At 46.4% G+C, this 23,631-nt stretch overlaps 1 protein-coding gene across 1 annotated transcript in view; it reads right to left on the reverse strand.

The window, feature by feature from the left end:
- Nucleotides 1-23,631, reverse strand: part of KCNH1 (potassium voltage-gated channel subfamily H member 1) — a 348,715-nt gene that overhangs the window by 98,715 nt on the left and 226,369 nt on the right. The window contains exon 9 of the mRNA XM_066594506.1: nt 22,333-22,585. Coding sequence (XP_066450603.1) covers nt 22,333-22,585 — 253 coding nt within the window. The remainder of the gene's footprint in view (nt 1-22,332; nt 22,586-23,631) is intronic.

The raw sequence follows: 23,631 nt of genomic DNA on the forward strand, positions 1-23,631 counted from the left end.
CTCAGTGCATGCACAGTGTCATATGGCACCTGGGCACCATTGGACAGGCATTTCCTTTCGGTGATTGCACTGATGGGCTGCCTCGGATGATGGACACTCCAGCCAGCCCATCCGTGAATCAGTGTATAAGTTCCAGCGCCTCCTAACAGAGGATGCTGGTAATACTTTTGTGTTAGACCTTTGTGTGGTTTGCAGTGGAGCTGCAGGTTTTTGGTGTGTGATTCTTTACACTCCTGCCTTTTCACAGACTGTAGACTTCACCTCTCTTCTAAGTTCTAGGTTGTGCTTTCCCCTCTCCATGTACACATTAGACTGCAGTTTATCCTCTGGAAGCCTCAATTGGTGTCGCCTTTTTCTGGGTGGGTGCTCCATTTTTCCTGGTGGGACTGTTTGGATAAGTTCAGCGAGTTGTCTGGGCATTACCTTGGGTCATATATGTGCTGGTTTGTCTCATAAATTCATTTTGTTATATTCTCTGCTTTTGGTTATGTGTTGGACAAACGTAACATAGCATAATGGTATATAGATTATGCGTTTGTATATCACATTGCCTGCTACAAATTGTAAGCAGCAAGCAGGCCTATAACACACCAGGAAGCTGGTAAGTCAGTAAATGAGTCAATTATCTGAAAGTGCTAAGCAGATGGTATATTCCATCATAATGCATTTATTTTTATTGCTACTTTATTGCTGTTCTTTTTTCGGAGACGTTATTTACGGGATTATTATTTGTAATAAATTATTATATGGATTTATCTATATTAAGTACACTAATGGAAGGGAAACTCACAAGGAATATTGATTCCAGGAATCAGAGTGGCCCCCCAGTCTCCCTCAGTTTGACAAGCATAGAGTATGGTTTCCCAGATAGCCATAGGTCCCCCAATCTGAAAGGCCCATGTTTGCCTGGTGCTAATGCCAGTCCTGGTCACCAGAATAGGCTTTATTAGATCAAGTATTATGTAGCATGTTAACTGGACAACAAGAGCAAACTGTCCTGGTTATTTCTTTAGGTTTACATGGGGAATTTGCAAGAGGCCACACATGTACGTAGTATTATACAGCAACCATTCAAATGAACGGTTCACCATAACACCAAAATAGGGCGACTCTTTAAAGCAATTCCCCATACTATTTAATAGAGAGGGTCCTAGGAAGGAATGCAGATCTATTGCAAAGACCGTGCATGCGCAGTCTCTGCAGTAGTTCGGCACTCCCTGCTAGGTGGTGAATGCAGTCACTAGTGACCTAGCGTACCCCGCCCTGCAGGAAGGAGAATGCCGGTAATGGAGGCTTCATCACCAGCAGAAAAGGATCTGGCCAGTTGGAGGTGTGATGACTCGAGGGACTGCAGGAGACAGGAAAAGATCGGCGGGGAGAAGATGCGGTAAGTAGACTGCCTGGGGAGGAATGACAGAACCCCTTTAAGTGTACGTTCACATGTAGCAGAAAAGCTGTGTAAATTCCGCTGCAAAATCCACATCATTCCTGCAAAACATAGATTAACCGTAGTTTAATCAGCTGCGTATCTACAGCTGATTTCAGCAGCTACAGCGCTCACCCTTACATTGCAATTCTTTGCGCTGTCAATGCACCCCATTCACCCAGCAGCCTCTAAGGAGTGTCATGCCACTAGTCAGGTGATGTAAAAGTGGGTTGACCGGACCAGCGGTGCTGCGCTCACTAGAGGCTGCTGGGTACCGGGTGCAGGGATGCACTGACAGCACAATGAATTGTGAGGTGAGGGGGAAGCGGTCTGGCTGCCGAAATTAACGGCGAATTAACGTGTCATTTTTATGGGTACTAATTTGAGGTATATATGACTTTTGATTTTTTTATTTATGCCTTGGGAAGCAAGATCAACCGAAAATGGCTATTTCGGCATTTCCTATCTTCTTTTTTTTTCTTTTACTGAATTTACTGTGCTGGATAAACGTACTATTTTATAGTACGGGTTGTTGTGGATGTGGTGTGATGGATTATGCATAGTTGCATTTGTGTTTTCTATTTTCGTCCAATATTTAAAGCCTTGTGTAAGGAAAACAAATTTGAATATTCTATAAAACATTTAGATGTCACTGTCAGCAAGGACTGCATCATCCACAGGGTTAAAAAGGGGTGTAGAGGAGTGATGAGATGAGTAAGTCCTCATGTTTTCACTTTTTTTCTGACAAGAAAAAAAGACCTCATAAGTGACAATGAGAAACCAAGTATACTCTCTGATTGATAGGGGGGAGGTAATAACATAAAGAAAGATAGTCCCATCCCTCTCAACACTGTGGAAGAGGCCGGATAATGCAGATTTTTTTCTATACTGCCTGCTCCTCCTCTGCTGTGTGCACTGATTGAAAAGTGACAGCTGTAAGTTCAGTATTCCTGACCCCACTTCAGACGGCTGCAGCTCCAGTTCTGCCAGGCTAGGCTTCTGACATACTTTGGCTATTGTTTTAAAGCCAATAATCTTGGCTTTAATATGATAAAATGACAGTAAAAGCATGTCTGTAGCATTGATAGAACTGGAGGTATAGCTGTCTGAAGTAGAACAAGCTATTAGTCCAAAACTGTAATGTCCTTTTCCTGCAGAACAAACAAAGCTTGTGCTGAACTGTAAAGCTGCCTGCACACAGCCGGGTCGGATTCCGCATGCGGGATCCCGCACTGCAATCCGACCCTGTGCCTGGCCTATGACCCCTGCATACCTGTCCGCAGTCTTCATATTCTGTGCTGCGGATGTACCGGCCGTCGCTCATGCGCAGTGCAGATTATGCTGCGCTGTCGCTAGGCAATGGCGCGGATCCCACGACCCTTCCACGATGATGCCGTCGGGCGGCTTCCATTGACTTCATTGGAAGCTGTCCGCATGGAATCTAGCCTAAAATAGAGCATGCTGGAATCTTTCCACCGCAAGCGGAAATCGGAATTGATTTCTGCCCATGGGCAGGAAAAAATGCTTTTCCATAGCATGCAAATCCGCTCGTGTACAGGTGGCCTAAGGGTTGGAGATAAATGGATAGTACTTTGATGCTGCAGCCAGTCAGCACTTACAGTGCTTCCAAAGTGGTTGGGGTTCCCTTAGTGTCAGACTTCCAGTGATTCTCTGGTCTCAAGTAGAAGAAACTATAAAAGTCTTGTAAATAGCTATTTTGGGGTTAATTTAGGTTCCCAGTACTTCATATTTATCACCAGGCCATATCCCATGGATTACAGTAGGTTGTCACCCGAGAATACCCAGTCTATGCAAAGATCAACTGCTTTCCACCAGTGATCCAATGCTCGACACCGGTGTTCTCCTAGCCTGTAGTTTACGAGTTGCATTTTTACAATAGCGGGAGAGCCACAGGTTGACTATTCAGCCCCTTCCAGATACTATTTATTGCCCTCGCCTATCATTTCGACGTTCAGTCCATTAAGATCGTGTATCATTCCATCTATTACATTAATACGTTACTTGTAGAATTCAAGGTCTGTGCAAGAAATAACATTCCTAAAATCTATCATGGTTGAAACATAAAAACTAAACTGCAACAGAGTTGGACAAAAATACTTTCTGTATGAAGCAGAAGAGAGCAATCAGACAAAATTAAATCAGCGGGAATGTTCCTGCGCTCAGCAACTGGACCACTGAGAAACATAATAGCTGCGATTGTCACAGAAGATGAAATGGTTCAGTGTAAGATCTTATCATTGCTGTGAGACTATAATATTTAACCATCATGTAATGCTGACACAGTGTGCAGGTGTTTTTATGGAGCCTGTATGGGTTATGCGGTACATTTGCAGCTGACAAAATATAGAAATGCATTAATGACCCCGCATGGCTTCATGACTGATAGATAAAAGTAATGTATATAGATAAATAAGGCATACATAGGGTTTAGTAGTAGAGTCATGGACTCATTCAGAATTACCATCAAGGTTAATGGGCATTTCTCCATAAAGTCAAAGTATCACTAGTAAATATATAGCCATAACATTGAAATGGGTAAAGTGAATAAAATGGATTATCTCTTTACAATGCAATCTGTTATTGCGGTGGGATATGTTAAACAGTCAGTTCTTGAAGTTGATGTGTGGGAAACATGGAGACATGTAAGGATCTCAGTGAGTCTGACAAGGGCCAGATTATGATGTCTAAACGACTGGGTTAGAGTAACTCCAAAACAATAGGTGTTGTGCAGTGTTCTTGGTATTTAGCAGTTAGTACCTACCGAAACTGCTCCAAGAGAGGATGGCCGGTAAACCAACATCAGAGTCATGGGAGCTCAAGACTCACTGATGGTTGTGGGAAGTGAATTATGTAGTGGTATTCCCTAATGGTAGTGGCCTCTTTCAACAGGAAAATGCATACTGTCTCAATGCAAAATAATTGATCAGGAGTGGTTTGAGGAACATGACAAAGAGTTCAAGTAATAGTTTGGCCTCCAAGAGCATCCCCAAGGAGCATTTGTGGGATGTGCTGGAAATACAAATACGATCCATGGAGGCCCATGTCACCACTTAAAGTGAAACTAAACTTTTAAAAAACTTTTGACATATCAAAGGTTTTGATTGGTGGAGTACTGTGACCCCCACCAATTGCTTAAACAAACCAGCAGAAGCACTCATCTGAGAGCTTAGCCCGTTTGGCTGTTTTCCTCACTGTTTGGAGCAGTATATGACTCCATTGAAAGTCTATGAAGCAAATATGTAAGGGGTTTCCCTAAAAGGTTAAATGGGTTACCATGATGATGAGTAGACATGTGACAATCCATATGACAATTTAGTCACGTACGACAATTTGTGTGGCTTTTTGAACAGACCATGTCCAAAGGACTGAGACTGAATGGTGACTTCCTGGGGAATAGGAAGAGGAATTGTTTGCTGTGGCACTTAGGAGTAAGAAGGAGAGTGTGTGCAGCAGGAAGCCAGTGCTGTAGGAGTTATGTGCAGTAAGAGCAGCTACAAGACCCCAAGCAGGGCAGAGACGGCAGTGCAGGGATACTGGGGAGTGTGCAGAGCTGGTACTGCCATGCGGACCAGGAAGGGACTGTTGTAAGTGAGGAGGTGTGATACTCTGCAAGCTTTCAGTGATCATCTGAAAAGAGGAGAAACTGCTGCAATTACTGAGGGTCAAATATCTGTGGAACTTATTACATGGCACCATTACAATGAATGGCTGTCCATGTAAAAGTATATACAGCTCAAGCCTGCCAGAGATCTCTGAAGGGTGGCCCTGAATGGAAAGGTCTTCTCTTTAGTATCCATATGCCCTATTAAGCATAGGGACAGGGTTTTTTTTAAAATCTAAGAGAAGGTGATATTTATTTTTGTAAAGGGCACCCCCATGATGTAAGGGGTCTTGTAGGCCATGCAGTTCCCCATGGGATAAAAGCTATGCAAATGAGAGATGGAATAATGCCTCCATGGTACCACTTGTTGGGGGGTAGCTACTAGAGATGAGCGAACATACTCGGGTCGGGTGTTTTTATACTCGAGCACCGCTTTTTACGAGTAACTGACTACTCGGACAAAAAGATTCGGGGGGCGCCGGGGGTGCGCGGGGGGTTGCAGAGGGGAGTGGGGGGGGGGGAGAGAAAGCTCCCCCTTGTTCCCCACTGCTACCCCCCGCTCCACCACGCCGCCCCCGCCCCCCGGCGCCTCCCGAATCTTTTCGTCTGAGTAGTCAGTTACTCGGAAAAAGCGGTGCTCGAGTCCAAAAACACCCGAACCGAGTATGTTCGCTTATCTCTAGTAGCTACCCTATGAGTCAATACCAGACCTTTTAACATGGGTATTCTAGTTTACATTCCTAGTTATGTTGCAAGGCCTGCTAAAAAGGATGGACATTGACAATAGGTGGCACTGTAGAAGTATTATTCCATCACTTATTTGCAGAAGTTGTCCTTGGTAGACAATCCTTTTAGCAACATACCATCAACAACTTAAACGTTTTACTATGTGACAGAAGAGAAGAGATTATTACGCAGCTTCAGTGCTCAGCATGATGCTTTGTTGCCCTATTTATCTAAAGTGCTTACTAGAAGAAATGTGTCAGGCAGCTGCTGCCAAGACAAATAGGATCATGGGTTGCATCAGAAGAGGTCTAGGGGCACATGACGAGAACATTGTTCTTCCTCTTTACAAGTCACTGGTAAGACCACAAATGGAATATTGTGGACACTTTTGGGCACCGGTACTCAAGAAGGACATATCAGAGCTTGAGGAGGTACAAAGGTGGGCAACTAAATTAATAGATGGAATGGGTGGACTACAATACCAAGAGAGGTTATCAAAATTGGGCTTATTTAGCTTAAAAAAAAGATGGCTGAGGGGTGACCTAATAACTATGTATAATTAAAAGACCGACAAACTGGAGCAAGTTCAGAGAAGAGTTACCAAGATGGTGAGTGGTCTGAAAATCATGTTCTATGAGGAACGGTTAAAGGATCTGGGAATGTTTAGCTTGCAAAAAAGAAGACCGAGAGGAGACTTAATAGCTGTCTACAAATATCTGAAGGGTTGTTACAGTGCAGAGGGTACAGCCCTATTCTTATTTGTACAAGGGAAGACTAGAATCAATGGGATGAAACTGAAAGGGAGGAGACACAGATTAGATATTAGAAAAAACTTTGACAGTGAGGGTGATCAATGAGTGGAACAGGTTGCCATGAGAGGTGATGAGTTCTTCTTCAATGGAAGTCTTCAAATAAAAGCTGGACAAGTATCTGTCTGGGATGATTTAGTGATCCTGCACTGAGCAGGGGGTTGGACCCGATGACCCTGGAGGTCCCTTCCAACTCTACCATTCTATGATTCTATAAATATATCAGGGGACAACACAGAGATCTTTCCCACCATCTATTTATACCCAGGACTGTGACTGTAACAAGGGTGCACCTTTTACGTCTAGAGGAAAGGTTTCTACACCAACATAGAAGGGAGTTCTTTACTGTAAAAGCAGTGAGACTATGGAACTCTCTGCCTGAGGACGTGGTGATAGTGAATTTAATAAAACAGTTTAAGAAGGGCCCTGGATGCATTTCTTGAGTGTTACAATATTACATGTTATAGTCACTAATTACTTCGGGGTCAGCGATCCAGGTACTATTCCGAATACCAGACTTTGGGTCAGAAAGGATTTTTTTCGCTTAGAAGAAGAAAATTGGCTTCTACATCATCAGTGGTTTTTCCTTCGTCTCGACCAACATTAGGGAGGAAAGGTGTGTGTGTGTGTGTGTGTGTGTGGGGGGGGGGTTAATAGTTTGAACAAGTCTTTTTTCAGCGTAGGATACTATGTTACATCCAGTGTCTGAGCATACATTTTCATTGCCAGAGTGGGGGAGGATGAGCAGATCTCAGATTCATCAGGCTCCACCTATCTCATAGTGGAACAAAGACGTATTAACGTAAAAATTGCCAAGCTTTGTTTCCCCTATAATCAGATGATAGAGGATAATGGAGATGCCCTCATGCATATTAGTTGCTCACAGAGTTTTCTTGATGACTAATGTTTAATTTAGTCACACATTACATATAACTGGTATTGGAGATGGGGTCCCCATGGATTGTGGTCACATTTTTATGCCTATACTTAGCTTTAATGGTTTCATGAAAAGATTTCCAAAGAGTAAAACTTGTTTCTCCTTGCAGACATCCAGCTGATGTAGGAAGTCTTACAAGCAATGCTCCTTGGGAAATAACATGCAAATTACCTCTCCTCCAGAAAGAGGAAAACTGTCTCTCAATTGCCTTCTATACGTAGCTACCCTGTAAGTCACTCTTTGACCCCTTTAATTGATCCTCTAGTCCTGAGACAAAATTTGTCAAGGGACAAAAAGGGGTGGGGGGATAGTTATATTATCTACCGCTGTGCTGTTCCAAGTTCCACCTGTCAAAGATCACCCCAACCATTCATAGACTATTTGGTGGTGTATCAGTAGTCTAAGACATTTCACGACACTCTGATTGCCAGAGATGCTTATGTAAGCAGCACTGACCAATCGGGAAGTGACATGCAGTGCGTGACCACCGATGCAGTAGTGATAGGAGCACTGTAGTGATGTTGGCCATATGAAGAAGAGCTCCAGGAACAGGTGGAGCAGCAGAGGAACCAAGAAAATAGTAGCACCAGATAATAGAACTCCTCCTCCCTCCAGTGCCTGGACAAGTTTTGTCTCAGGACTGGAAGGTCGTTTTAAAAGCCTTGGAACATAATTAGGGATTGTAGTCAAACCAGAATCTCCTTCAAAAACCATCTGTAGACAGTTCTGCAAAGAAACAAAAGTATACCTTGGAGCTTTCCATGAGAAGAAGAAAGTAAAGAACTTAGAGGGTAAGTGTAAAGTCAAGAGTCTCCCGATACTTGAGTTCATTTCAGTAGAAGATTGTAGCAAGGTCTTCGATGCACGACTTGAGTTGACTGCAGTTCAAGTGATAACTGATTTGATTATATTACTAAATCTATGGGTTAATGAGCATAGAAGTCTATTACGCATGAGGAGAGGACTACTCTGTATATTCCACATTAAGAAATGATTGACATCCAGTCATGAATCGAGAAAAGTTTGTTACTTTGGGTGAGATGTGAATAAAGATTTCAGTGACAGACATATCAAGAACCGTGAAGAGTAGACTGTCTTAATATATCATTCAAGTGATGCATCCTCGTTAATTAATACAGGCCTTAGTTCTGAGATGCCACAGTCATCTACCACTTAGTACTGGATGGATTCCAGCGCAAGCATTTTATAAATCAGTCTCATCTTTTAGAACAAGTGGATTTGTTTAAACCTGATGAGCTTTCAAACCAAGATCAATTTGGTTCAATCACGTTATCCCATCCACTCAGCAGATTTTCATTATCGGAGAGCAGCACATTGCAGGAAATGCAACATGCGCTATGTATGATAGCCTTGTCCTTGACATTCTAATGTAACTGGAGAGAGGATTAATGCTTTACTGGCACCTCAGAGATGTCAGGATCTATATATTATACTGTATACTGTTCATGTAAGCACTACTTTTGATCAACTTGCCTTCTGCAGGAGACTCATTTGTGCAGATTGCGAAGGTCAATAAGTTGCACAAACTTTAAGAACTCTGCAAACACTTTGTGCCTCATACATAAACTACTGCAAACAAAGGTGGGAGATGCTGTTCACAGCATCCAATCAGATTTCAGCTTCTATTTCACCATGAAGTTGGAAAAATAAATGAGTGATCTCATTGGTTAGTTGTACTTATAACCTGCATTTACCACAAAAGGGAGCCAAAGGTCTGCCTAGATGCAATAGAGAGAGAGAAAGCCCCTGTACTGGAAGGAGGGATGCTTGCTAGGACAGGAAAAGGAAGTCCTCAATGTGTAGGGAAATAGTAGAGTCTGGAAGGACAATGCTAAAGGTAAAGCTAACTGAAAACACTTGCTTGAGGAGGCAGAAATTGTGCAGGGTGCCAGGACAAGTGTCAAGATTATGCCATAAGAGGGTGTCTGGCCATGGCACAGTACAGCTGGATTAGAGTGAAGACAGCAGAGGATCATTGAGACAGTTCCGACTCAAAACAGACCTATCATAGGAGGATCAGGTACTACATTACGATAGTGTGAACTTGGGAGACAAGCCCTAGCAGAGAGTTAATTAGAAAGAGACAGAAAAAGATTGTAGTTTGGTTGTATGAATTCTACAATGGTATTCTTGTTGCACCATCTGTTAACCTCTTCCCAAAGTAATTATGGTCACCATAGTCATACACCATCTTACATTTTCACTAATTTTAATACATGTGGCTTTTTGGGATATGATATACTTTTTTTTCTAAGTACCACCAACATATTCCACAGCACTTTCCAAATCTGAGGGAACATGTATAGACAGCATCAGACATTATATGTAATATTAAACTAATAAGCAATCTATGAGGAAATAGGAGAGATACAAGAGGTAATAGTTAGAGATGAGCGAACGTACTCGTTTCGAGTAATTACTCGATCGAGCACCGCGATTTTCGAGTACTTCCATACACGGGTGAAAAGATTTGGGGGGGGCGGGGGGAGGCGTGGCGGAGCGGGGGGTAGCAGCAGGTAACAGGGGGGAGCCCTCTCTCTCTCCCTCTCCCCCCCACTCCCCGCTGCAACCCCCCACTCACCCACGGCGCCCCCCGAATCTTTTCGCCCGAGTACGGAAGTACTCGAAAATCGCGGCGCTCGGGCGAAAAAGGGGCATGGCCGAGTAGGTTCGCTCATCTCTAATAGTGCTTATTTTGTACAATGGTCCAAACATCTTTTATATGAGATGAGTAATATACATAAAACTACATGAGTCGGTAACCAGCTGGTATCTGTGTATGTATGAACTGTTGCATGAAGGGGTCAGGATCTGAGGAAGAATGTAAGAGGGGTAGATAAAGAATAGAGATGAGCGAACGTGTTCTTCCGAGCTTGATATTCGTGCGAATATTAGGGTGTTCGGGATGTTCGTTATTCGTAACGAACACCATGCGGTGTTCGGGTTACTCTCACTTCCTTCCCTGAGACGTTAGCGCGCTTTTCTGGCCAATTGAAAGACAGGGAAGGCATTACAATTTCCCCCTGTGACGTTCAAGCCCTATACCACCCCCCTGCTGTGAGTGGCTGGGAAGATCAGGTGTCCGCCGAATATAAAAGTCGGCCCCTCCCGCGGTTCGCCTCAGATGCGGTGTGAGTTAGATGAGGGACAGTGCTGTTTGTACCTGAGCTGCTGTAGGGAAAGAATTGGTAGTTAGTGTAGGCTTCAAGACCCCCCAAAGGTCCTTATTAGGGCCACTGATAGCTGTGTGTTGGCTGCTGTTAGCAGTGGCAATTTTTTTTTTCTCAAAATCGCCTCTGCAGAGCGTTGCACCCGGCATTAGGGACAGAAGTGCTGCATAGGCAGGGAGAGTGTTAGGAGTGAGTGTAGCCTTCAAGAACCTCAACGGTCCTTTCTAGGGCCATATTTAACCGTGTGCAGTACTGTGCTGGCTGCTGTTAGCTGTGCTGCATTTTTTTTTACTTCTCAAAATCGCCTCTGCAGAGCATTGCACCCTCAATTGATACTGCAGGGAAAGAATTGTGTAGGCAGGGCCACAACACAGTTATTATTCATTGAATATACGCAGTGCTGCCTTTTGGTGGAAAAAAACGGAAAATATTTCTATTTGTCCTGCCTCTGTCCGTCCTAAGGGCGGTGGACACGTGTCGGCTGCGTGTGCAACCGTTAAAAATCAGACGCACTCAGCTACGGTTTACTGCTGGGTTCGCCATTTGCTTTCCTTAATTGGGAAAAAAAATACCTGCTCTGCCAGAGTTAATAACTCTGCTACCCTCACGTTCTGTGACACATTAGCAGGGACACAGCACAGTTATTAAACTTCTCATGTTCATTGAATATACGCAGTGCTGCCTTTTGGTGCAAAAAGACGGAAAATATTTCTATTTGTCCTGCCTCTGTCCGTCCTAAGGGCGGTGGACACGTGTCGGCTGCGTGTGCAACCTTTAAAAATCAGAAGCACCCAGCTACGGTTTACTGCTGGCTTCGCCATTTGCTTTCCTTAATTGGGAAAAAAAATACCTCCTCTGCCAGAGTTAATAACTCTGCTACCCTCACGTTCTGTGACACATTAGCAGGGACACAGCACAGTTATTAAACTTCTCATGTTCATTGAATATACGCAGTGCTGCCTTTTGGTGCAAAAAAACGGAAAATATTTCTATTTGTCCTGCCTCTGTCCGTCCTAAGGGCGGTGGACATGTGTCGGCTGCGTGTGCAACCTTTAAAAATCAGACGCACCCAGCTACGGTTTACTGCTGGCTTCGCCATTTGCTTTCCTTAATTGGGAAAAAAAATACCTCCTCTGCCAGAGTTAATAACTCTGCTACCCTCACGTTCTGTGACACATTAGCAGGAAAACAGCACAGTTATTAAACTTAGATTATACATTCACTAGAGGCAGTGGGGCCTTTCGTTTTCAAAAAAGGGAAAAAATTATATTTGGCCTGCAGTCTTGCGCCAATTTATTAGCTGCCTGTGAAATCAAATCACTGGTAATACAGCATGCTGAGGGATAGGAGTAGGCCTAGAGGACGTGGACGCGGCCGAGGACGCGGAGGGCCAAGTCAGGGTGTGGGCACAGGCCGAGCTCCTGATCCAGGTGTGTCGCAGCCGACTGCTGCGCGCTTAGGAGAGAGGCACGTTTCTGGCGTCCCCACATTCATCGCCCAATTAATGGGTCCACGCGGGAGACGGTTATTAGAAAATGAGCAGTGTGAGCAGGTCCTGTCCTGGATGGCAGAAAGTGCTTCGAGCAACCTATCGTCAACCCGCAGTTCTGCGCCGTCCACTGCTGCAAATCCGAATCCTCTGTCTGCTGCTCCTCCTTCCTCCCAGCCTCCTCACTCCACTACAATGACACCTGCTCAGGAGCGGGAACACTCCCAGGAACTGTTCTCGGGCCCCTGCTTAGATTGGGCAGCAGCGGTTCCTCTCCCACCAGAGGAGTTTATCGTCACTGATGCCCAACCATTCGAAAGTTCCCGGGGTCCGGGGGAAGAGGCTGGAGACTTCCGCCAACTGTCTCAACAACTTTCTGTGGGTGAGGAGGACGATGACGATCAGACACAGTTGTCTTGCAGTGAGGTAGTAGTAAGGGCAGTAAGTCCGAGGGAGCAGCGCACAGAGGATTCGGAGGAAGAGCAGCAGGACGATGAGGTGACTGACCCCACCTGGTGTGCAACGCTTACTCAGGAGGACAGGTCTTCAGAGGGGGAGTCAAGGGCATCAGCAGGGCAGGTTGCAAGAGGCAGTGCGGTGGCCAGGGGTAGAGGCAGGGCCAGACTGAATAATCCACCAACTGTTTCCCAAAGCGCACCCTCGCGCCATGCCACCCTGCAGAGGCCGAGGTGCTCTAAGGTCTGGCAGTTTTTCACAGAGACGCCTGACGACCGACGAACAGTGGTGTGCAACCTTTGTCGCGCAAAGCTCAGCCGGGGAGCCAACACCAACAGCCTCACCACCACCACCATGCGCAGACATATGATGGCCAAGCACCCCACAAGGTGGAACGAAGGCCGTTCAGCGCCTCCGGTTTGCACCCCTGCCTCTCCCCCTGTGCCCCAACCTGCCACTGAGATGCAACCCCCCTCTCAGGACACAGGCACTACCGTCTCCTGGCCTGCACCCACACCCTCACCTCCGCTGTCCTCGGCCCCATCCAGCAGTGTAGTTCAGCGCACCGTCCAGCCGTCGCTAGCGCAACTGTTGGAGCGCAAGCGCAAGTACGCCGCCACGCACCCGCACGCTCAAATGTTAACCGTCCGCATAGCAAAATTCATCAGCCTTGAGATGCTGCCGTATAGGGTTGTGGAAACGGAGTCCTTCAAAAGTATCATGGAGGCGGCGGCCACGCGCTACTCAGTTCCCAGTCGCCACTACTTTTCCCGATGTGCCGTCCCAGCCCTGCACGACCACGTCTCCCGCAACATTGTACGCGCCCTCACCAACGCGGTTACTGCCACGGTCCACTTAACTACGGACACGTGGACAAGCACAGGCGGGCAGGGCCACTACATCTCCCTGACGGCACATTGGGTGAATTTAGTGGAGGCTGGGACAGAGTCAGAGCCCGGGACCGCTCACGTCCTACCCACCCCCAGAATTGCGGGCCCCAGCTCGGTGGTGGTATCTGCGGAGGTGTATGCTTCCTCCACTAAAGCACCCTCCTCCTCCTCCTCCTCCTCCTCCTCTGTCTCGCAATCAAGATGTGTTAGCAGCAGCATGTCGCCAGCAGTCGGTGTCGCGCGGTGTGGCAGCACAGCGGTGGGCAAGCGTCAGCAGGCCGTGCTGAAACTACTCAGCTTAGGCGATAAGAGGCACACGGCCCACGAACTGCTGCAGGGTCTGACACAGCAGACCGACCGCTGGCTTGCGCCGCTGAGCCTCCAACCGGGCATGGTCGTGTGTGACAACGGCCGTAACCTGGTGGCGGCTCTGCAGCTCGGCAGCCTCACGCACGTGCCATGCCTGGCCCACGTCTTTAATTTGGTGGTTCAGCGCTTTCTGAAAAGCTACCCACGCTTGTCAGACCTGCTCGTAAAGGCGCGCCGGCTCTGCGCACATTTCCGCAAGTCCCACACGGACGCTGCCACCCTGCGCACCCTGCAACATCACTTTAAGCTGCCAGTGCACCGACTGCTGTGCGACGTGCCCACACGGTGGAACTCTACGCTCCACATGTTGGCCAGGCTCTATGAACAGCGTAGAGCTATAGTCGAATACCAACTCCAACATGGGCGGCGCAGTGGGAGTCAGCCTCCTCAATTCCTTTCAGAAGAGTGGGCCTGGTTGGCAGACATCTGCCATGTCCTTGGTAATTTTGAGGAGTCTACCCAGGTGGTGAGCGGCGATGCTACAATCATTAGCGTCACCATTCCTCTGCTATGCATCTTGAGAAATTCCCTGCAAACCATAAAGGCAGCTGCTTTGCGCTCGGAAACGGGGGCGGGGAAGACAGTATGCCGCTGGATAGTCAGGGCACCCTCCTGTCTATTTCTCAGCGCGTACAGGAGGAGGAGGAGGAGCATGAGGAGGATGAGGAGGAGGGGGAAGAGACAGCTTGGCCCGCTGCTGACGGTACACCGGCTGATTGCCTGTCATCCTTTCAGCGTGTATGGCCTGAGGAGGAGGAGGAGGAGGAGGAGGAGGATCCTGAAAGTGATCTTCCTAGTGAAGACAGCCATGTGTTGCGTACAGGTACCCTGGCACACATGGCTGACTTCATGTTAGGATGCCTTTCTCGTGACCCTCGCGTTGCTAGCATTCTGGCCACAACGGATTACTGGGTGTACACACTGCTCGATCCACGGTATAAGGAGAACCTGCCCACTCTGATTCCCGAAGAGGAAAGGGGTTCGAGAGTGTTGCTATACCACAGGACCCTTGCGGACAAGCTGATGGTAAAATTCCCAGCCGACAGCGCTAGTGGCAGAAGGCGCAGTACCGAGGGCAAGGTAGCAGGGGAGGTGCGAAGATCGAGCAGCATGTACATCCCAGGCAGTGCAACAGTCTTTAAGGGCCTGGCCAGCTTTATGGCTCCCCACCAAGACTGTGTCACCGCTCCCCAGTCAAGGCTGAGTCGGCGGGAGCACTGTAAAAGGATGGTGAGGGAGTACGTAGCCGATCGCACGACCATCCTCGGTGACGCCTCTACCCCCTACAACTACTGGGTGTCGAAGCTGGACAAGTAGCCTGAACTCGCGCTGTATGCCCTGGAGGTGCTTGCTTGTCCTGCGGCTAGCGTCTTGTCGGAGAGGGTGTTTAGTGCGGCTGGGGGAATCATCACAGATAAGCGTTAGCGCTTGTCAACCGACAGTGCCGACAGGCTAACACTCATCAAGATGAACAAAGCCTGGATTTCCCCAGACTTCTGTTCTCCACCAGCGGACAGCAGCGATACGTAAGCAATACGTAGGCTGCACCCGCGGATGGAAGCATCGTTCTCTCTCACCATCCAAAACGGGGACATTTCTGCTTCATCAATCTGTGTATAATATTCCTCCTCCTCCTCCTCCTGAAACCTCACGTAATCACGCTGAACGGGCAATTTTTCTTAGGGCCACAAGGCTCACTCAAATAATTTTTCTGAACAATTTTTATAAGTTTCAATGCGCTTAAAAGCGTTGGAACTTTAACTTGAACCAATTTTTCGTTACACTGGGCTGCCTCCAGGCCTAGTTACCACTTAAGCCACATTAACCAAAGCGATTAATGGGTTTCACCTGCCCTCTTGGCTGGCCATGGCCAATTTTTCTGATGTACATTAGTACTGTTGATACAGCAATTTTTGTGGCCCCTCGCCTACAGTGTAATCAAATTAATTTTTAGCCCACCTGCATTAAGCACGACATTACTACCTCAGCTGTGTTGGGCAATGCAATGGGATATTTCTATGTACCGCCGGTGGCTTCCTGGCACCCACCCATGCTGTGGGTCCACAGGGAATTATAAATGCATCTGTTTCCACTTATAAAGAAACCCAGTCTGACTGGGGCATGCAGTGTGGGCCGAAACCCACCTGCATTAACCCTTTCCAGTCCACTGTCTGACCTGTGAAGACATTAGGGTTTAAGGCTGTACAGCTCCGTTGTTGGTAGACGTCCGTCGGGGTTCTCTTACTGTATATTGCCAGCCTCTCTGCTGTCGGAGCCTATCCTACGTGTCAGCTCATGCAGTACTGGCTTTAGCCAGCATATAGCGCCGTTGTATAACGGCAGAAAAAGAGTAAGCCCCCTAGGAAAACCATATACAAATTGGATTGGAAAGGGTTAAGCACAACATTACTACCTCAGCTGTGTTGAGCAATGCAATGGGATATTTCTGTGTACCGCCGGTGGCTTCCTGGCACCCACCCATGCTGTAGGTGCACACGGAGTTTTTACTACATCTGTACACTTATAAAGAACCCCAGTCAGACTGGGGCATGCAGTGTGGGCCGAAGCCCACCTGCATTAAGCACGACATTACTACCTCAGCTATGTTGGGCAATGCAATGGGATATTTCTGTGTACCGCCGGTGGGTTCCAGGGAGCCACCCATGCTGTGGGTCGACAGGGACTTCACAATAGGGAGTTGTACCTGCCTGTGTCTATGAATTAAAAAGCCCGGTCTGACTGGGGCATGCAGACACCTTGACAGAATGAATAGTGTGTGGCACATAGGTTCCCCATTGCTATGCCCACGTGTGCAGCTCCTGATGGCGGTGGCACAGGATTCAATTTCTCATTGCTTCTGTACAGCATTGTGGGCTATCGCTCCGCCACTTTTAAAGAGGGTCGCTGCCTAGCCGTGCCATCCTCTGCAGTGTGTGCCTGTGGTCCCTCGTCATGGCAGACGCACTTCTAAATAGACATGAGCGTGGTGTGGCATGAGGGCAGCTGAAGGCTGCCCAGGGACACTTTGGTGTGCGCTGTGGGGGGGAGGGGGGGCGGTTGGGCAGCATGTAACCCAGGAGAAGTGTCAGTGGAGTGTCATGCAGGCAGTGATTGTGCTTTGTTGGAGGTAGTGTGGTGCTTAGCAAAGGTATGCCATGCTAATGAGGGCTTTTCAGAAGTAAAAGTTGTTGGGAGGGGCCCACTCTTGCCGCTATTGTGGCTTAATAGTGGGACCTGTGAACTTGAGATGCAGCCCAACACGTAGCCCCTCGCCTGCCCTATCCGTTTCTGTGTCGTTCCCATCACTTTCTTGAATTGCCCAGATTTTCACACATGAAAACCTTAGCGAGCATCGGCGAAATACAAAAATGCTCTGGTCGCCCATTGACTTCAATGGGGTTCGTTGTTCGAAACGAACCCTCGAACATCGCGGGAAGTTCGTTCCGAATAACGAACACCCGAACATTTTGGTGTTCGCTCATCTCTAATAAAGAACAGTTAGATTTGGGAATGTGACATGCTTCCCTAAGGAGATGAGTTTTTAGGGCACACTTAAAGGGGTTGTCCCGCGCCGAAACGTTTTTTTTTCTTTCAATAGCCCCCCCCCCCCCCCCCCCCCCGTTCGGCGCAAGACAAACCCGATGCAGGGATAAAAAAAACAAACAGATAGTACTTACCCGAATCCCCGCGGTCCGGCGTCTTCATACTTACCTTGTGAAGATGGCCGCCGGGATCTTCACCCTCGGTGGACCGCAGGGCTTCTGTGCGGTCCATTGCCGATTCCAGCCTCCTGATTGGCTGGAATCGGCACACGTGACGGGGCGGAGCTACGAGGAGCCGCTCTCCGGCACGAGCGGCCCCATTCAGCAAAGGAGAAGACCGGACTGCGCAAGCGCGTCTAATCGGGCGATTAGACGCTGAAGATTAGACGGCACCATGGAGACGGGGACGCCAGCAATGGAACAGGTAAGTGAATAACTTCTGTATGGCTCATAATTAATGCACGATGTATATTACAAAGTGCATTAATATGGCCATACAGAAGTGCTTACCCCCACTTTGTTTCGCGGGACAACCCCTTTAAATTAGATATTTGTGATTAACCTGATTGTGTGGTGTAGTGCATTCCAGAGAACTGGTGCAGCTCTGAAAAAGTCTTGGAGATGGGAACGGGAGGCTTGGATTATGGAGCAACTTAGTTTGAGGTCATTAGCAAGATGAAGAGCAAGGGTAGGGTAGTAGACAGGGATAAGAGAGGAGATGTATGGTGGTGCAGCACTTTGAGAGCTTTATGGATGAGACTGATGAGTTTAACAGGCAGCTAGGTGTAGCCGTTACAGAGATGGGTTAGGCTGCTCAATTCAGGATAGGTTGGAAAGAGGAGAGTTTAGTATGGGAAAGACCAATCAATAATGAGTGACAATAGTCATATAACCAGATAGCAGAACCAAAAAACTACATGATATACAGCAAACCCAGACTGCTGCTATGGAGCCACTGGAAAGGGAGACCTTTCAATGCCCAAATAATACTGCCCATAGAGTAAAAAGAGTGCTATGTAGTGAGCAAATAATACCACTGCAGCATCCAAGGAGCAGACCCACAGCTGAGGAGACAGCGAGCCTTGTCACGGGGCTCTACCATCGCCTCCTAAGAGGGTAGCACAGAACCCGCCCAAGTTACCACTGGGGGCACTTTCACAGGGGTAACCCAAGATGTGGTTTACCTTAAAAAGTCCTGTCACTCGTGACACCACCATTCTTTCCTCTGCAGTAAATCTGGATGATGAAATAAGTAATCCACACACAGAGAAACTTTTAAGGAGCAAAGCTGGGAACGGTCTGCAGTGCTTGTTTACTTGAACAATAACAGTACACTCCAACAGTAGTATAAATGCACGCCAGCAGGAAAATGGTGCAAAACACAAAGTCGGGTGACAGGGAGGAAATCACAGGATGTCAGAAGAATCCACAGTCCAAGTTATCTGTGGGGTTCTGCTCCCGATACCAACTCCTTCACTCTCACCAGCTCTCTACTTGTCAGCACTCACATTCGGCAGGCACTCCACGCTGCATGGTGGTTCCACTCTCTCCCTTCTTCTCAGTGGCTCAGGATACCACTGGTATCTCCTGGGTAAAGCAGGCCCAGGGAAGGCTGGGGTTACCTTTCAGCATCTTCCATTCTGGCCAGCACAGAACTGATGGTGTCTGTGTGGCTCACTTGCAGGTCCTCAAACACTCCTCACTCTTGCAAGAGCAGAACCGAACTCCTCTTGCTTCTTTCTCCCAGAACACCTTGCACTCACATATATATGGCACACACACACATGACAAACAACAAGATACAATTCCCAGACACCTCACATGCCAGACAGTTAACCCATACAGTGCTGCAGCTATGCAATACACATCATATTCATATAACATAAAAGACACTAACAACACATAGGCACAAGACAACTGCATGCATACTTTATGGAGGGGCCCCATTATTCCAGGCCACTACACCACTACGAAGTGCATAATAATACTCAATCGTGCCATGTAGTATCCAGGTAATACATCCAAAGAGTATATAACTAACTGGCAAACAGTGCATAAATAATACCACTATATAGTGTTCAAACAATACGTCCACATGATATAAAATACCTATCAAATAATGCCTATAAAGCCAAGTATTACTGCAGTGCACTGCTTTAAACCAGTAAAAGAAACATTCTTGTTTACATGCAGAAGCAGAAAATCTTTCCTGATCATATTCAACTGATCATTGAGCAAAATCTGCCAGTAGCTGAACACAATTTATAGAGCATCAGCATGAGAAATATATTCTGTGTGTGAAGCCTGTTGCTGACTATCCCGAAAAAAGAAAGCATTTACAATCATGAGAAAATAGAAAATTCAAATATAAAACCGCAACCATATGATTAGACTGTGCGAGTAATGGTTGCCACACATGCTGTGACAAATCCACCCATGCTGAGCAGTTTGGTTGTTATTGATGATCGCGCTGCCCTCACAAGGCCCAACGAATGCTTTCATTAGATTAGAGAACAGTAATGCAAAGTATGATTTACAATGGGATTATAACTGCAGATGACCATCAGTCTTCTTTTAACGATGTGGGATGGCATGGTGAGCCATTTGGCATTGTGCATATTGACAGCTTTTGCAGTGGGTCCCCAGATATTTCAACAACACCTTTAAAAACTAAGGCTGGTTGTTTAAACGACTGACCGCCAAGCTTTTATATTGCCCTTTAGGGGGTATATTAATAAGGGAAATATAAACTGAAGCAGAGCAGAAGAGCAGAAACGTTGTTTTTTTACTTTCTCTGCCTTACTGAACGCGCACTTTTGAGGACAGGTAGCTGAAAAGACCGAGTGTCACGGTAGAGGATGTGGATCCGCTGTGCCTCAGAATCGATTTGTCTTGGGGACTGATTCAGGGGATCTCCATTTTTCTTCCTTCCAGCCCACCAATCAGAATCTACTCTTCTCTAAGGGGACCCCCTGACTGTTACCCCAAAAACAGTCTCAGTTAAGTTGCAGCTGACACATTTGGTCAGGTGTTCCATAATGCGGTACCAGAGGGTGTAGGCAGGGACGTAGAGGTAGAACACAGCTGGTGTCAGGGCATACAGATCACTTTCACAACATAGATCGGGCCATGGGTTAGGGCAGGAAGCAGACAAGGAAATTAAAAACAAATAACAAGCTATGGTCAGGATTGGCGAGGTTAGGAAAGCTGGGTGGTTTAGGCATTCATAAAATAACCAGATGATCAGGCAGAATCAACACTTACACCTTCAAACAGTATGGAGACTGATTGCTCAGTGCTAGTCCGGCAGAGTGCCTTAAATAGTCGGATGCCACTTGCTGGCTCTTTAAGAGATGAAGAAGCAGCATATGCACACCTTATGCAGACTAAGAAACTGACAGCATCTGCCACAGACCACTTGGGGGACACAGTGCTAACCATGTCTAGTCGCAGGTGGAGATAAGGAGCACTGCAAGCCATGATCAATGGCCATAATACAGCTCACATGTTGCGGTGAACAATAAGTTTTAATAAGTTTAGGTAATTCAGAAGATCAGTGACATGACGGTCTGGTCTAACTGGTGGGGAGGAGCTCCCAGTTCCATGGTCAACTTCACAGAGGCAATTAATGTCCAGAAATCTAGACTTTTTTTAACTGACTGGACTAAATAAGATATAAAATATAACTTTTAATACTTCAATTAAAATCTTTTGTGAACAAACCAAAAAACAAACATCTAATAACAGTGTACGTCTACAGGGATTGGGTGCAGGTCGAGGTGGAAACACTTTTATTTCACATTGGTTACGTCTCACTTTCTGATCTGTGAGAAATTGTTATGTGTCAAAAATAAATGTTGATGGACCAAACTTCATTAGAGTTAGACGTTATGTCCCCGATGATTTTTTGGGAAATGTCAACCCAATGTAAGTATTATCAATGTCTCCTCAAAGAACTCGTAGAGGAGGCAGATGACATAATTGCACTTTGGTGCACTCCATCATCTGAGGTCATCTTAGCCCCTGAAGAACTTACCTCGAGTGAAACACGTAGGGATGATGTGTTGTCTGTCTCCTTCACATATTCTGTGAGGAGATGTTGATAATACTTACAGGATTGATGTGTCATCTGCCTCCTCTATGAGTTTTGTATGGAGACATTGATAATACTTACATTGGGTTGACGTTTCCCAAAAATCATCGGGAACATAACGTCTTAATCTAATGAAGTTTGGTTCATCAACATTAATTTTTGACACATAACAATTTCTCACAGATCAGAAAGTGAGACGTAACCAATAAAAGTGTGTCCACCTCGATGTGCACCTAATCCCTGTAGAAATACACTGTTATTAGATATTTGTTTGGTTTGTTCACAAAAGACTTTAATTGAAGTATTAAAAGTTATATTTTATATCTTATTTAGGTCAGTCAGTTCCATGGTCAAGAGTATTCAGGATATGTCATTAATAGATCAGCAAGGGTCCGTCACCAGGAACCTCCACCAATCAGCTGTTCTCTGGACTGGTGCACTTGTGCAATGAGGTGTTTTCTACAGGAAGCAGATAGCTTCATTCCAACTTCAGTGGCCAGGCTTGGTATTGCAGGCCAAGCTCTTTTTCATTCAATGAGAACTTGGCCTGCAGTACTAAGCCTGGCCACTGCAGTGAGAATGGATCTGTTTGCTTCCTGCAAAAATCAACTCAGTACATGAAGGCAAACAATTGATAGGTGGGAGTCCTTGGTGATGGACCCTTGCTGATCACTACTGATAACATATCCGTAGGATACGCAAAACAGAGATAATAACTAGACAACCCCTTTAATAGCTGATCAATATATTGCACTATAACTCGATTGAGTCATGAAACTTACCCAAAATAGCCACAACTTCATCATCTTGGATAACTTCCAAAGACCCGGACACCACAAAACACAATGTGTCTATACTCTCCCCAGCATGGTAGATTAAATCCCCTGGAGCACAGTGCACAGTCTGGAACTCCATGGCGAGGGCCCTCAGGCAGCCATCACTAGCTAGTCGAAATGCAGGGTGCTCCTTGAATACTTTCCGGTTCAGGTGGACACATATATCAGCTCGCATGTCTTTAGGGCAAATCTGAAGAACCTAGGAGGGAACAAAGCAACAAATAGTCAGGTTGAGCAAACCAGGGAATGGTGCACAACATCAGCAAAGCATGGTAATATAGCTTATGTGCTGTCCTTCACAGCAATTCATTGAGTTGGCCTCTGCAAGGAAAATGTAATATTACTGTGCTGCCATTCTTATGTACTACAAGAGTGCCTCAAGTCCTCCAAAACGGGAGCCCCTCGTACAAAAGGGCTCAGCAATGGGTGTAATAAGCAGGGGACGCCCCTCCCATGATGTCCATAAACCCTTCATGAGACCACCCAGGGGCGTAACTATAGAGGATGCAGGAAATGCGGTTGCATATGGGCCCAGAAGCCTTAGGGGGCCCATAAGGCCTCTCTTCTCCATATAGGGAGCCCAGTACTATGAATAAAGCATTATAGTTGGGGGCCCTGTTACAGGTTTTGCATTGGGGCCCAGAAGCTTCAAGTTATGCCTCTGTGCAGCATGCTTTGGGTATGGGTACAGGTACAGATACAGATAGAGGGGGGGGGGGGCAGGTCACCTTTTGCATCAGGGCCCCTGAGCCTTTAATTACGCCCCTGAGACCACCCCTTTAAAAACAGTTCCAGCTAAAATAGTTTGTACCTTTAGTAAAATAATATCAGTTAGGATGACAAACAACAAAGGAAAAGTAACTTCTATCTACAAACTGAATCGCTTGTAATTAATTTCCCATTTTTTACCATTACCGACCAGATACAATATGTCTATAGCAATTATCAGATTTTCTAGTACAACATCCAGGCAGTAGTACAAACTTTCCAGCCTTGAGGTCATTGGAGGTTCTTTCCTCAGCTTAGAAGAAGTTTCTTTTCATCATCAGACGACTGTGGGGCTCAGATATGGAGAATATGCAATAAACAATCTATATTAGGATTATACAAGGTTTGTCTCAGGCGCTGTGTCATTACCCCCTACTTTCTTAAGGTTTTATAGTCCAAATAATGAGAAGAGCCGTTGGTATTTCATGATTTATTTGGTTAAACAATGCTGTACGGGAACTGCGAGCAATGAGATAT

The sequence above is a fragment of the Eleutherodactylus coqui genome, chromosome 3 (genome assembly GCF_035609145.1).
Source record: "Eleutherodactylus coqui strain aEleCoq1 chromosome 3, aEleCoq1.hap1, whole genome shotgun sequence".
Lineage (NCBI taxonomy): Eukaryota > Metazoa > Chordata > Amphibia > Anura > Eleutherodactylidae > Eleutherodactylus > Eleutherodactylus coqui.